Source organism: Strigops habroptila, chromosome Z, assembly GCF_004027225.2.
Source record: "Strigops habroptila isolate Jane chromosome Z, bStrHab1.2.pri, whole genome shotgun sequence".
Classification (NCBI taxonomy): domain Eukaryota; kingdom Metazoa; phylum Chordata; class Aves; order Psittaciformes; family Psittacidae; genus Strigops; species Strigops habroptila.
In genome coordinates, this window is record NC_044302.2 from 62,769,542 (window position 1) to 62,785,764 (window position 16,223).

Here is a 16,223-nt window from a genome sequence, read left to right on the forward strand (position 1 = left end):
GCTACGGCAATTCCCAAAATAGTCTAGAATTCCTCTTATCAACTTCTCCAAGAAGATTATTTCTATATGACTTCTCCAACTTATCCCTGGCACACTGAATTCTTCAATGTTTATTCAAAAAATTCTGTTTACATTCATGCAATCACTAATTACTACTTTATTCCTTATGTTTGAATATTTCTAAAATGCAGTTTTACTTCTAACAGAATAAAATAGAAACTTTCTAAGCTGCATAACAGTTATTTCTACTTTGATATCCAAATCAAATTTATTAAATGGCAGCTAAATTATTAAAGAATAACTGCTGCTCAGCTTCTTCATGTAAGTAGTATTCCACTAGAAAACTGTTTCTGTTCTTTCAATGACTGTAGTACAATACAGATACAGCTATTTTAAGTGTTTAAAAATCTGTTTTACATAAAATTGATATTAAAAAGCTATGGCTTAAAATGTGTATTACAAAATTGCTGAAAAAAGTATCTTTATCATCACAATTTATCAAAAATAAAAAGACAAACGTTTTTCTTTTTTCAAAAGGCTTTCTATCTTGCACAAACCTCTATAGATACACTGCTATAAATTATAGTGTCTTTCTCAGAAGCTGTATCACAGAAACTAAACCACCAAAGTGGTCATAAGCTTAAGAAATTAAATGAAATTTCTTGACTACTGAGTCACTAGGTAAGAGGTGGTAAGGAATTTAAGAAATGGAAAATACAGTGAATTATTTATTTCAACATATGATGAGCTTAAATGTATGTCAAATTATCTTTCATTTCCATCACCTGTAACATTTGGCTTCCGGTTCCATCTCTTAATCTGTAAGGTCTAATAACTCCATCTTCACCAAAGAAGCGAGGCGGGCGCAGGCTTATCACATCTTCTGATGAATCTGTAACTCTGACAACAGAGCCACAAATTTAAGGTATGTGTTGTTATTTATATTCAGATATAATATTTAGCAAAGGCTCTAAATTATTTTAAATACAAATTAAATTCAAGTACTAGCACAGCAGCTGTGTTGTCTATGTATGTACTTCTGCATACAAATAGACATTTGAGTAGATATTCTATAGATTTTACCCAGAAATCTCTTTCAAAGAATGCTTACTAGAAAATTCAATGGCACAGGGTAGCACACACTTAAATAACGTCTAAGTACTGTACTTCAAAACTTCAACATTAAAGACTCCTGTGCCATACAGACTTCTGCTTTGATAGTTTTCTTGCATCTCTCTGCTAAAGAACTTAGAGTGGAAAACAAGACACTGGCAACCTTACAACAGCAGAAGTGGTCTGGTTCACTAAGGGCCATTAAACAGCTGTATCCAGACAAAGCTACTAAATACCCCCTCAAAACACTTTCTCCTACTACTTAAACATTACAATGTGAAATAATTTACAGAAACAGGTTTATTAAAGTGAGACTATCACAGTATTCAATATGCAGTCCTAACAGTTCTCAATCTGAACAACCAGGACAGATCCTGGCATGACCTAATAGTCTTGGAACTCATCTTATATAGTAGTAATAATATAAAATGTAATTTTTGATCTGAGAAACCCTTTTTTCCCTGTATTTGGGGTAAAAAAGAAAAATCTGCAACTGAAGAAAGTCTGATTATTGAGGATTGTAAACTAGTTTCTTGGGTAATGGTAGAAATGCCTGAGATTTGCTGTTGTGTTTTTTAAATGCTATTGACTCTGTATTTTTTAAAGAGCTACCTATTTATTATATAAAGAAGAATATGGGTAAGGTTTTTTCCTAACTCGTCTTTATTAGAGACAAAGTTGAAAGATTCAGAAACACTGACACAAAAGTGATACAAAGACACAATGTACTGCTGCAACGACTATTGTCTGTTTCATGCCATATGTCACTCTTCACACTTCTTTTACTTACTTCTTAATACCCTGAAATGTGCTGCTTGCCATGTCTATGATTCCTCCAGTAGGCCTAGCTACTGCTCCCACTAAGCCTTTTCCAACACCTTTGAAAAAACCAGCTGCTCCTTCTTTCTGAGCTCCTAAAATGATTAAATGCAGAAAATAACTATAAAGCACTGAAGTTTTCTTACAATCTTAGCAAACTTGATTACCATTACTTGATATACAACCACATAGTCTGCTCCACACAAAGTTCATGTAAACAACATTTTAACTAGAAGTCAGTACAAAAAAAAAAAAACTCAATGAAGAGTTTTATAACTTAGATTTATGTCTCATCAAATACCAAGAATTTACCATCACATGAACAGTTCATGTATCAGAAGACCTAAACTTACCTCTTATTGGTTTTGTAACTATTCCTGTTATGCCACTGACAAAACCCTACCAAGAGAAACGAAAACCATTATAAATATGCATTCAGATTATAGTTTTCATTCTTCTTCATTAGTGAATAGCCTCACAATACATGTTTTGAAGTATTCTAAAGTTCACTACAAGTTAACAGAATGAGCAGCAGCTGCTTCACAGTTCTTACCTTCTCTTCTGCCCTCATATATTTTTATTTAAAACTATCACTCAATTGTGGCCATATATTTGCAAAAGTAGAATTAAAATAAAGGATAGGAAATCTCTGGTGACTATGTCAGCCTCTATATTTGTTACCCTTGCCTGCATAAAATTCATTAATCTTTTTATTTTTTTTCCCTCCTTACAGAAACTAATCCTTTTCCTCCACGAGTGATACCCTCTCTCAGACCAGTGGGCTGTTTATTCATGGCTTCTCTCCTTTTCTGCTGGTAATCCTCATCCATAGTTATCGCAGCTACTCCTTTTGCCATAGCACCAGTGATTCTTGACGCAGCACCAGCTAATCCACCTATTGGAAAATAAAACAAAATAAAATGCCAATGCAATTTACAAGAACTCACCTAGATTGCTTACTATTAAGTATATTACCATGATAACGCTGAAGCTTACCAACAGCTCCCCCTACTAGTGCTTTGAATCCTAGTGCCATTCCTTCTACAAATTCTTCAGGACCCTGGATGGCTCCCTAGGAGAAAAAAGGACGCATTTATGTTTAGCTTCAAATAGTATGCATTACATATTTTCAAATATTATGTTTTCATTGTAATTATATATAACAAAGACAGCACAAACATGAGACAAAGTGATAAAGTGTCTAAGCACCCACGAGAGCACCTGTGAGAAAAAGAAAGACTTTTTAGAACACTATTTCATTCCTGATGTCCGCTTCTTCTAAGGCAAATTGAAAAAAGCAGACTTATTTTAAAATAACTCTTTTGTGAATTAAGTTAAATGGACTACTCTCTTGTTTTGTATCTCATTTGAGCTTTCCAGTAACTTTTCCTCACACTTTCAGTTTAAATTTTCAATTCTAATCTAAATTTAAAAACAAAAAACGTATTAATATATGCACATTTTCAATCTATTTCATATATATCTACTTGTCCTACATTTCATAAGGCAGGAGATTTTTACCTGGTAAGGTTCATAGAAGAATGCTTCTACTCCTTCAGACAAGCCTCTTATGAATCCAAATGGATTACCCAAGACATCGAGGCCAAGAATAAGAACATACATCTGTTTAATAGCCTGTAATAAAAATGGTGATTAGTACAAATATTTCAGAAATTACATTAAACCAAAGGCAAACAGTGTAGCATACCCAGATTTTTAAAAAGCAAAAGTAACACGAGTTTAATATGAAACACTAAAGATTACTTGGAAAAAGTAGTTGTATCGTTGTTGTATCTTACACTGAGTAAATCATATTAAGTCAGCCAAATAAGTGTTACTTCTTAAAAGCATTTCACAAACAACTGACATTAATGTTCTCGAGATTTTACAAAGCACATGACCTAGACTTCTCTCATGCTGCAGGACAAAATTTGATCTGACTGGATATGCTGAGAAAATTTTGATTGTCACTGCAAAACATATAGATATCTATATGAAGTGTAATTCAAGATTTTAAATATTCCCTCTAGGAAAAGGAAGGGCCAAAGAACAACAGATAATTGGTTCACCAGTTAAAACCCTCTACAGGTTTTTTTCTCCTTTAAAGATGGACAGAGCACTAAACTAGTATGTCCAAAGAATCCCTTATAATTAATGATGGATGGATAGAAGAGGACTAATTCTTTTAGGCAAAAGCATGTCTGCTAGATTGTCTCCACTGGATGATAGGACCTGAAAAGTACACATGGGCCAAAGAGGGATCATAATTCATATACTACTAATGTCCAAGAAAAAGCATCAATGTTTTGATGTCAACTCTGCTCTATCGGAGTTGCATTGTGTTTGCTTCCACTACCCATTCCAGCAAGTTATTTTGTTAGCCATGCCACTCTTCCTCAAGCCATAATTCAGAAAAAGTACTTGCCCTCAAAATAAAAGTAATAGAATTCAACTCATGAGTAATTGTTTTCTATGTTTTTGTGCATTTAACCTTTGGACAAACACATAAGGCTGAAAGTAATTTTCTTTTCATAGAACCAAAGCATACAGTAGCACTTTCAAAACATAAATATACTGATATACTGAAATTTACTTATGCTAACCTGTTTTGAATAATGCCTTACAACTGCTGATTCGAGCTGTTGTGTAGTACAGAAGTGATAGCTGAGTTCAAAGAATGCCAACCTAAAAAAAAAACCAAACCCCAAAGAGAAAAAGTCCTTATTAAACAGAGCAAAGCAAAATCTAACATACGTCATATTGATTTAGTCTTTGGAAGTAATCTTTATAATCATATTTTTAACCTACTTAAAGACAACATCTTGCACATCTGTGAGGGTGGCCCCTATACTCTTCAGCAGGAGGTTCAAGGACTGAAGTGGTATCAATTCGTTCTTTCTTTCTTCTTTGTTACTGTCTTCTCCACCCGTACTGAGTGAAAAGCTTAAGTGTAACTAAAGGATAAAAATGAGATTGGGAAATAACATGGTTGGTTATTAGGCGTATTGTATTTACACCTTTATAATCCCTTAGGCAATTTAGACATTGAGATAAAATATTCCTAATCTTAACTGAAACCAGACTGACTTCATAACAGAGAATATAAACACACCATGTAGGGCAATAAAAAACAAAACAAAAAACCACTGACATTTAAAGTCAAACTGAATAACTGGAACGACCTTTAAGAAATAAGAACTTGAAATTGCTTACTCATGTTTTCAGACAAGGTCTCCAGAATCTTTTAGCTACAATTTAGGTTATTAGCTTGTTTCCAAAACATTTTGTTTCCATAAGTATACCTAAATTCAAACCAGGCTGAAAACAATAATATAGCATGGTGTCCAAGAAAGAATGAGAAACAAAAGCCTAAAAAGAATTCATCATTAACACAAGTTTTACAGGTGCTAAATAAACAGTGGTATATGTATGCAAGAAAAACCCAACTGTGTAGACCTGAAGCAACTAAAGTATTTGTTTCACAGAAATTAAGGGGACAATCTCAAAACAGAATAATATTCAGAAAAATTTCTCAAAGGGCTCTATAGTGCACAAGCATATTCAGCAGTTTTTAAAATCAGATGAAAAGAAGTTATGCCTGTTTCCATTTCTCTGAAGACAACACCATGGCCATTCATTAATGGTATAGCAGAGCTTAACCGTAGCTCATCTTAAAGATACATAGCTCGTACTGCAGAATCATTGTCACTTAATTCACAGCTCTATATTGACTTTATAACCTTTGAAGACTAATATTTTATTAGAACCTGAAGTCTACTGATTCCATTCTATGTCCTCCATGTCATCTTTTTCGTCAAATGTGACAGAATACATTCAAAGATAAGCTTTTGCCTTCTTTATTACAAAGTGTTCACTTTGTTAACATGTAAAGGGCATTTTACTTTCGTCCAAGTCTTGAGCAGTTTTTGTAGTAAAACAACTGGAGACATACCTATGAACATCTAAATGAAGATACACTGAAACAGCTGCTACATATACTTGGAATGCATTAGGCTAAGCCGCTTACATAAAGCTAGCCAAGCATTTTCCTGTTCTAATAGCAGAGCAATTCTAACATCTCAACAGATACTGTAAAGAGGTGAAAGTCAAATCATTCTTTGATCCCTTTCCCACGGGATGGAGGGGAGATTCTCTTATGAAGAAGTGCTATAAAGCCTACAATGTACCATCACAGTTTTAACAATGTCAGCTATGCAAGAATTAAAAAAAAAAAAAAACCAAAAAAAACCACAAAACCAACCAACCAATCAACCAAACAAAAAAAAAAGACAAGTAAGCTAAAAAATGCATGAGAGCTAGATTTGGGCACAAAAGACTCTGGTTTCCATGTAAGTATGGAAATACATACTGTTCAACAGCGGCACCTAAGTGTTTACAGGAATGAAGAAATAGCCAAAAGTAGACCTTACTGGAGTCAAAAAGCAAAACTGCTTTTCCAGGAAGTAGCAATAAATCAGAAAATGTCATTGCACAGTAATGCTGGCTGCATATGGTTTTTAGAAGTTACCTCATAACCTAATCCAAAACACATTGCCCATAAAAACTATAGCATTTTGCAAATATAAATTTAAATTTGCAAATACCATTTTAAATAATAAAAAGAATTACTGTATATGAAAAAAGTCATGGACAGGAATGAAGTAACGAACAACTCATGTAAATATTTAATAAATAATATTAGTGTAAATGCCATATAAGTAAATGGTAACAATGAAAGCACTACTTCAGAACATTTTTGTTTTATTTTTGATTGTACAATCATAGAACAGTTTGGGTTGAAAGAGACCTTAAAAAGCTCATCTAGTTCACCTCTATGTTTCTTCATTTCCAGTGCCTACTATCATGCAGGAGACAAAAAAATCTTCAGTTAAGAGAGATAACATAGGCTATACTGCGAACAGGTATACCTTAATTGGAGAGATATGAAAGTATTCATACAAGCTGATTTGTGACGTATCCATGGATGATACACTCATCAGTTCTTCTTGAAGAGATTCAACATCCTTTCTGAAAAGTTCTAGCTGTGAATGCATTTTCAAAATACATTACTTTAAGATTTGGACTATATAAAACTACCATGACAAACATGTATTTGTCAGAGATGCTAGTCATTGACCAATACTACTCATACACTCCTATCTTATGTTTTTACTTAAGGAGTCAGCATTTTAGAGGACTTTTTTTTTTATACAAAGAGGAGGAAACATACGTATAAAAAGACAGTACAAGATATATGTATTTCATAGCAAAAAAAAAAAAAAAACAAAATTAAAAAATACATATTTTAGTGAAAGTTCAAATATCAAATATTTTCAAGTAAAGTCTGTTTTTTACCTAGGTCAAACAAAGGACATACATATATACCCTTCTGAACACATAAAACAATACATAGTTTTTTAAATACAAAAAAATAGACTAAAGACTACTTCCTGTCATATAGAAACTAGACTTTTACAGACTCTGAGAAGACCACCATCTAGCCCTTTTCTCTCCTTCAAAAGACAGAGTTCCTTTACAACAAGTTTTGAAGAACTGATCATGTACAAAAAACCCAAAAAAAACAAAAAAAAACTTTAAAATAATAATTCTGAAGTTATAGTCAGAAAAGACTTAACTAGTCAAAGAAGTTGTACCTGAAATAATGTGTCCTATCGAAACACGAAACCCAGGTACCACCTTTCTACTTAAACAAGCAAAACAGTCAGAGCACTAAATATTAGGTAGGGATCAAATCCTAAAATAACGCCTTGCAATTCCACTAAAAACAAAGCGCAGAAGAGGGCCTCCACTAATTTCTGGATTCAGTGGTTCAGCTAACAATGCTGATCTCAATTTATCTTTCCATTGGGAGGGGAAAGACAGGAAAAAAAAAAAATACAATCATGTATTTTTTCCACTACACAACCACACACTGAAAATTAAGGTAATTCTCCAAACTACCACAATAATCTAGAATTCACAGGTACAGCTGGTGTAAAGCAGATTTAACAGACTGTATGCCCTAGAACGCTGCTGGGAATCACCAGTTTAGACAACATATTCCCACACCTGTTCCACACTTCCTTCGGATTTTCAATACATATTTACACTGCAGCAATTTTTTAATATTTTCTCCTTATTTTAGTATAATCCCTGAGCAGTAATACTTTCTTAATCTCCAACGTGTAGATATGGGGAAATAAAAGCAAAGTAAGTTACCTTTCCAGCATACCTTTCACCTGCCATACTAAGACTGGCTTTTAATGCCCCATTAGAAAGGACCTTTTTGTTCTACTCATCCAGGCAGATCTTTTATGCAAATATTTCTGGTTCATTTTTCAATAGCAACATTTTTGAGATATAGACAAAACAAATACACTTTCTGCTAAGTAATTTATTATGTTTGTTGTGTACTGACATTCAAATTTCAGTACTCTTAACAGGAACACCAAGCCAAATACACATTATAACTGCATTGCATCTATATAGCTTATCACCTTTTTGGTTTTCTTTGTCAAATCCAAGAAACTCTGGATGTTGCTTTGTGGTTGCATCTGGAGTTTTTATTATTATCTCCCAAGCAGACTACCTTGCAATCTGTATTGCTGTATTTATTTCTACTGTTCCTATGTACAAATTCCTCCCATTCTCCCTATACAGTAACATACTCCCACTGCCCTTTCCTCTCAGTATCAACATGTCAACTATATAATTTTCCAATTTAATAATTTTGCATCAAATTGCCAGTCACTTTTCACTTTCTAATCAACCTCTATCTCAATTACTTTTACATGCTCTTGGTCTCATGGGCAGATAAGTTTCAGTGGTTTCCTGGCCAAAATTTTCCTAGATTTTATTTTTATTTGTTAAGTAAGCTACATTAAGGAAAAAAGCATTACTTTCACTTCTTTCCCATCTTAATTACCTGATCCTTCAGGCATTAGTAAGACCAAGTAGTCTACAACAGCACTAGTTTCATTCTTTTCAGAAGGTTCTGAAGCCTTCTTTGCATAGCATGTAAGATGAGGATAAGAGAAAGAATTTACTGTTTGCCTCTGCCAACTGTAACACTTAAAAACCTCACAGCTTCCTATTGGCCCCAGACACAGTAATTAACCAATATTATGGACACAGAAGACTAAGCGTTTTTAATTTTTTAAAATGCAAGTTTCATAATTACAAACTTTAAAAATCTTTAAACAACAAAATGTTTCTACCTCTTGGTCATTCAGCACATCAGTTTGTGTAAAGAATTCAACCAGCGCATATAGGAAGCCAAGATCTAATCTGAGATCCATCTCTTGAATCAGGACCTTAAAATACCTACACATGAAACAAAACCCAATTATTAAGGTCTTTTGCAAAAATGCATAGCATACAAAACTTAATCTAGGGTATTCAGGACACATATATTGAGTTCAGGTTTTTTGTTTTATTAGGTTTGTTCTGTTTTGGGTTTGTTTGTTTGTTTGTTCTGTTTTTTGTTTTGTTTTGTTGTTGGGTTTTTTTGAGGGATTCACCATTGCTAGTGAAAAGCAGGCTCCCCGTAGTGGTGTAAGACAAATGCGTTTCCTGTAATCAGAATAATTTTAATCAAGTAGCATCATTTAAAAGTGTATATAGCACTGTTTTTTATAAATTAAAAGAAGACTAGAAATCTTCATTAAAAAGATGCTTTAAAATCCTTGCTTCACTCTGCAATTATGTATATAATAAAGCAGGCTGAGCTTTTATTTCTAAGTGCTCTGATCTTTCCGAGAATGAGTTGGTGTAAAATTATCTAGCATTATGTTTTCCCTTATAACAATTTTAATTTTAAAGCTTCATTAAACATGATCAATAGCAAAAAAAGATGGAGCATGTCAAAATACTTACTTAATATGAGATATTTCTGAATGTCCTGCAGTTCTCATAACAATACTGACATCAGTAAATGGTTTTGGTGCTATGAAGTTGTAAAACAAGAAGAAATCAGCACGAATTTTTATATGATAGAATACCTTTATATTTTTTAATATGAAAATGTCATACATGTTCAGGATTTTCTCAGTCTTGTACAGTAGAATTACATAATGAATATGACTGGCAAACAAATACGGGAAAAGAGCAGGAACAGAAAGAAATAGGAAGACAAGGATGAAATGGAACATCAAAATTGTATTTCACTGATCTACAAAAATGTGACATTTTAATTTAAAAATTAATATTGAGAAAATCTTAGTTTTGTATAATTTACCTAGTCATGGAATAAGATTCTGCAATGTCTGATACAAGAATTAAAAATAAATAAATAAATAAATCTGCAAATTTATGCACTGTAATTTTAAATTGACTGTATTTAGAACAAACACCTGACAGCTTATTATCTCCTGTAGAAAATTAGTAGCAGTATTCTGTCTCAATTCAGAATCCCTTCTGACACTACTCTGGTCTTCCAAGCGACCTTGTACTTAAGTTAATGAAAGACTGCACTTCATCACATAGTATACTGACATTAAGCTTTATGCTCCAAGCAATTGAGAAGTCATAAAGCTATATACAAAATAGGCAAAATATAATTTGCCATGTACAGAGCTTTTAAATGGTGCCTCATATAAGCAATTCTAAGCACACATTACTTAAGATTATTTCAGATAGATTACTAGGTTGTCTACTGCGTGCAAGCAAAAAAAGCTCAAAATACCCAAACCCCAACACGATTAAGATAAACAATTTATTTAGGGCAGTACGGAAAAATCAGGTAACTAAAGATGAAAAGTGAATCCTCACTGCCCCAGAACTCCAAAGGCAGGTTATACATAAATGGTGCAACAGATTCACTACCATTAAGATAAGCAACAATTTGATCATTTGTTTTCAGCAGGCAACTCTTCAGTCAGCACTAAGTTTCAGTTGTGGTCTGAATGCAACCACTAAGAGCCCATTTTAAATTTGATGAACTTTCAAATTGCACTCTCCAAGAGCACTGAATTAGTGTGTCAGAATATGTGCTTAAAAGGTATGACAGTGAAAGATGGAAAAAAACTCCTTTTCTTCTGTTGTTTAAATGGTTTTCTATATCTCTTCTTTGTAAAGCAAACTGCTTCCCTATCTCTAACATTAGTATTTGTTATCTGTAGTTAGTAAGCTTATACAAACTTCATCTGATAAAACTGACATAATTAAACTCAGTACAAGCAAGTTATCTTGGCATTTCAGAAGTATGGATTATGTTAAACTAGAACAAACCTGAATCCAAGGTGATGGACTTTGGAGGTTTAATAGGATAGAACACAAAGGGAAATATGGCTCCAGGAATCTGGTTTTGTATCTAATAGGGGGTAAGGACAGGACAAGTCACAGCACATTAGCTTTTCAATAGTGAAATATTTCGAAATCAAGAATTATGAACATTACCTGTAGTATTACACCAACTCAAAAACAGAAAAAAAAAAGCTGCTGTTGTGGTTCAAAATAGCTCTCTCGTCAAAATGAAATCATCCAATCCCAACAGTCTAGAAAAGCTTCAATAAATCAGTGGTAATAATAAATGGTCCACAGAACTTTTGTGAAGGATTTGGTTTTAACAACTTTAACAGATGCAAGACAACAAACCATACCTATTTTTTGTTGGTTATAAAGAAAAGCCGTAAGAATAAAACATAGAAGATGAACGGTAAATGTTTTTCCTAAGCAGTGATAGTTGTCTGGATTTCTTTTTTTCAAAACTATGGAAGTAGTATTTCCAAAGATTTAGAAGCAGTGATGTAAAAGCCAATGAGTACAATTAAATTCAAAACATAAAAAATCCAAACAATTTTAAAACCAAATCCAAGTTTCCATGGAAGTTGCTTTTTCTTAATAAATAAGACACTGGGTTTTTTCTACAAGACTCACCTGTATCCTGTAAATTTGAATTCTGATGGATTTCTGATGTGCAGATGAGCTGTATTCTACTTTTAAAGCTGGCAGATAATTCCTTCTAATAGGAATCTCATGTGGTTGTTGAATTTTCATATTCATTCCATTAGGAGTTAAACACACCTATTGCATTATTAAAAAAACTTCAGTATGCTATGTGTTTCAAATGACTGCTTTTTAAAACATACTTTAAAGTGTACACTGTTCATTTCATTAACATTGTAAACATAGCTTAGCAGAAAAAGTTTTGCAGCTTTTAAGTTAGATGTCATAACTTTATTTACAACGATCTAATTTTGCCATAAATTTCAACAGAAGTAAAACTACAAAATATTGCATTATTTGGGGGACTGCAGTTTAATATATGGTTTTCCAGAGTAAAGGCAGAGTAGTATACTGGTCAATGACAGATAAAAACTGGCTCATTTACCATTTACTCACTGGAATTGTGTTGGAGGTATCTATAATTTATCTAGAGATAAGGACAGCAGTATTTGGAGCATAATGTGCTTCTACATTACAGAATACTTTCTGGAATCTTTTCATATTTATGTGGCTGAATGACAGTTGATTTACCCCACAATAACACACTTGAAAAGATTTTGTGCTAAAACACCCTGCCCACCTTCCCAGTATAATAAATGAACCAAATGCAAAGCTTGTTTACTACAGCTTTAAGAATATTTAGCCCCTGCAAAAATGTTACACTTCAAAGTTAGAGGCTAACAACAAAGTCTATGGTAAGCTTTCAAACGTTTCTGGAGTTTTTTCCACAGATTTTTTTTTTTCCTACACAGAGATAAAGAGGGTTTTCAAATGGATTAGGTAAATCAATCATCTCAATTTTCACTGGAGGTTTCTTCAAAGATAGCAAAACTGATACATTGTCTTTTTTCTGTGTATACATGAAAACAATAGAAAACTATCAGTATTACCAAAACATTTGATTCCAGCTCAATAATCTTATTTTCTGAAGGAGTTAGCTCACTGTAATCTTTGAATTCTTGTTCTAGTTTATCAGTCTGCTTAACACTCATTGGTCTCCATCTTGACTTCTTCTTGGGTTTTGTTTCCCAAACCACATCAGAACTTTGAAAACAAAACAAAGGACCAAGAGAGAATGATTAGCTATTTCAACACAAGTTCCACCTACCATACTATGGCTTTTAATAGGTTATAACTACAGAATGAGAAACTACGTCATAAAGAACTACTGTAGTAGAGAAAAGTGACCCAAATCACCCACTGCCTTCTTGGTACTAAGTGGAAGCCGGTCTCTACAATACAATGCAAAAAAGAAAAGTTAACAGCATATCTCCCTGCTTTAATGAAGATGGGCATGTAACGATGCTTAATCAGAAAGCTGTATCCCAAAAATCAGTTCTTCTGTCTCTTACTTCTATTATGAATAAAACATCAAAAAAATTAACTGTTCTTAGATGGCACTGGACTCTGCTTAATTCCACTGCTTCTGCGAGAAGCTCACGTTTGATTTCAACCAAAGGCACACAACAGGGCACAAACCAACACTATCAGACAGGCGTAGGTTGTTTCGCCTTTCCACAAGTTCCTCCATACCCCATAAACACAGACTTCCAGACACAGCTCCCTAATCTAATCCCTTTCAGCTACATCTCTGTCTGTATTGATACATCAACGGCAGAACCACCCAGGAAAAAAAAAAAAGGTGAGCTAAAGGGCAAAACAGCAGCTACAAAAAAGAGTACTACCTTGAAATTGCTGGGAATTTTCCCTTATTTTCCTCTTCCTCCCAACCCCACAATGTGATGCCAGAACTACCATGGTGAAACTTATTTCTGCATCAAGTTTGATACAAATTGCCTTTTCTGTTCTTTTTGTAACAAGACACTCACAAATGGGAACATTCTGAAAAATAGGGTTTTCTTCACTGAAATCTCTTCTTCACTGAAGCCTTTAGAAAGGGCTTTCAGGAGTTTGATATCCACTCAGGTTTTAACAAGAAAAGAGCAAGTACTGCTAGACTAGTGACTATGGATGACTGCTACAAAAAACTCTGATTCAGTGAAATCTCAACACTACTTTGAATTTAGGCAATTAGCTGCCACTTTTAATGGAGTGTTTCAACTGTCTGGATAGTTATCAGAGCTCAGTTTCTCAAGTGAGGGCAAAGATCAGGGCTTTATTTGTGAATAAGATGTGAATAAGTATACATGTATGTAAAGTTTTTCTTTTCTGTTTTGCAGTGTGATGCAAAGAATCAAGAGGAAAAAAAACTCACTCTAGCAACTTCATGGCTATGAATATATAGAAGTATGTCTCAAGCATTACATAGTTCCTTTTCTGCTTCCCTCTGAAATGTTACAGTAGAAAACCTAAAGTATTAGCGCCTTGGAGTCACCATGATTCCTCAATCAAAACTAAAAAGAACTGCAAGCTGCTACTGCATCAGGATTTTCGACACGGAATTCAGCACTTGTTTCTATAATAAAGACCTAAAAATCCACTGACACAAACTATCCACAGACCTTACTCCTTAAAACTCTACTATGATTCCCCAAAATACACGGACAGGAAATACTTCTTTTCAACCTGCTGGGAGTTTTGCCATACAGAGTTTGAATTCTGTGTTGCAAAAACATGTACATCCAGCTATAGAAAGCATACGCATTAATATAAAACAGAGTGAAAACATTTCTCTTTACAACAAGAAAACAAAATTGTTTAATCCTAAATACTCTCACCCAGACCTCTTTTTCCTCTTCAATCACAGACGAAATTTCAAAATTAAATTCTGTGAAGTTGAAAAATTTTAGACAGTTGCACACAAAATATGTTACCTTGTAATTCCAATGTAGGACACCTCCTGCTTTGTATAATTATTTACCAATGAAATTCCAACATCTTGCAAAGACAGAACAATTTCTTGCTCTGCTAGTTCTGCTTTTACACTTTCATACGCCAATTTAAATACATTCACATTATCAGTGATCAGGACAATGCGCTGCAAACCTTCAAAAAATGACACTAAATAGACCACTTTTCTACAGTCCAGGCTGAGTGTTTCCATTTTGTCCTATGAACAAAGAAGAAAAGTTTTTACAACTCTATTCATCATTCTGCTACTACACAAGCAAATCCAAAAGTCTTAGCACAACAATAGGAGATATTTTTTTGAGAGGTACAGGAAAAAAATTAAATTAGGAAGTTTTACAACAGTCTCACACACACACACTTTTGAACTGAAGACAATACTTATTGGCACAAGCTCCAGAAAACAGTGTTGTTACTGCCATACTCATTGCATATAGAATTTCATACGTACACTGATGAGAAGGATACTATATTACCATTAAAAGGCAATTCACATAATAAACGTACTTCTTTCGGGGTAATTTCCTCAATTCTATTTCCACATTTCCATTTCAATTTTCTAGATCCTGCTGGGTCTGCCCAAGTATACAGTACTGCCTTGTTTGGCTGAAGACAGTCTTCCAATTCACTAAGGGAACTAGCGCAAAGTAATATAAAATTAAAATGTCAATAAATTTTTTTATGTCTGTGACCTCCATATTCTAGCATTTCAACAAATTTTTTTTAAATAATGAAAATAAAAACATTCTGCATAAAAAAACCACACACAAAACCATTCTCAGTAATAAATAATAAAAACAGTATTTATACTTCAAAATACATATACATGCTTTATAAATAAAGTATACACACTAGATTGTAAACACTTATTTTCTTCCCCACTTGTGATTAACAAGGGAAACAGTAAGTAGAGAAAAAAGACAGTGGAGCTTGCAAGCTGAAAGGAAAACTCATAATTTGTGCTGCCTGATATTAATATTCCAAGAAAAGTGTATTCAAAAATCCACTCTTTAGGAAGGGTTTCTCATACATGATTTGCTGAAGGGAAAAAGTGCAGTGTTTAGTATATGGATGCACAAGATGTTTTCAGACAAACAGATTGTAAACTCCATTCTCCCTCACATACAGTTAAAAACTGGCAGAGTTGCTTCTATAGCTCTCTGAAAGAAGCCTACCCCAGGAGGGGAAGTGGAAAGGGAGGTGCTAGTCTCTTCTCACTGGGATCCAGTGATAGCACATGTGGGAATGGTTCAAAGCTGTGCCAGGACGGGACATAAAAAAAGCATTTCTTTACCAAAAGAGTGGACACACCCTGGTACAAGCTTCCTAGAGAGGTGGTCAATGTCCACACCTGTCAGTGTTTTAGAAGCATTTGGACAATGTCCTTAACAACATGCTTTAATTTTGGTCAGCCCTGAATTGATCGGGCAGTTGGACTAGATAATCACTGTAGACCCCTTCTAACTAAAATATTCTATTCCCCAGAGTTCATTACAAAAGTTACATATATACTTATCAAATTTACACTAGGGATGCCC

General features: G+C 33.8%; 1 protein-coding gene across 12 annotated transcripts in view; it reads right to left on the bottom strand.

Annotated features, from left to right (window-relative positions):
* Window positions 1–16,223, bottom strand: part of VPS13A (vacuolar protein sorting 13 homolog A) — a 114,051-nt gene that overhangs the window by 17,449 nt on the left and 80,379 nt on the right. For 11 of the 12 annotated variants that reach the window (XM_030511527.1, XM_030511525.1, XM_030511526.1 and 8 more), the window contains 16 exons: window positions 15,193–15,322; window positions 14,652–14,887; window positions 12,768–12,921; window positions 11,809–11,955; window positions 11,161–11,242; window positions 9,808–9,877; window positions 9,150–9,255; window positions 6,861–6,974; window positions 4,741–4,886; window positions 4,536–4,617; window positions 3,454–3,567; window positions 2,929–3,004; window positions 2,664–2,827; window positions 2,286–2,331; window positions 1,904–2,027; window positions 786–900 (listed from right to left, as the gene is read on the bottom strand). In XM_030511527.1, coding sequence (XP_030367387.1) covers window positions 786–900; window positions 1,904–2,027; window positions 2,286–2,331; window positions 2,664–2,827; window positions 2,929–3,004; window positions 3,454–3,567; window positions 4,536–4,617; window positions 4,741–4,886; window positions 6,861–6,974; window positions 9,150–9,255; window positions 9,808–9,877; window positions 11,161–11,242; window positions 11,809–11,955; window positions 12,768–12,921; window positions 14,652–14,887; window positions 15,193–15,322 — 1,906 coding nt within the window. Of the gene's footprint in view, window positions 1–785; window positions 901–1,903; window positions 2,028–2,285; window positions 2,332–2,663; window positions 2,828–2,928; window positions 3,005–3,453; window positions 3,568–4,535; window positions 4,618–4,740; window positions 4,887–6,860; window positions 6,975–9,149; window positions 9,256–9,807; window positions 9,878–11,160; window positions 11,243–11,808; window positions 11,956–12,767; window positions 12,922–14,651; window positions 14,888–15,192; window positions 15,323–16,223 lie in introns of those variants that run through there. The other variant, XM_030511535.1, reaches the window with a different exon arrangement.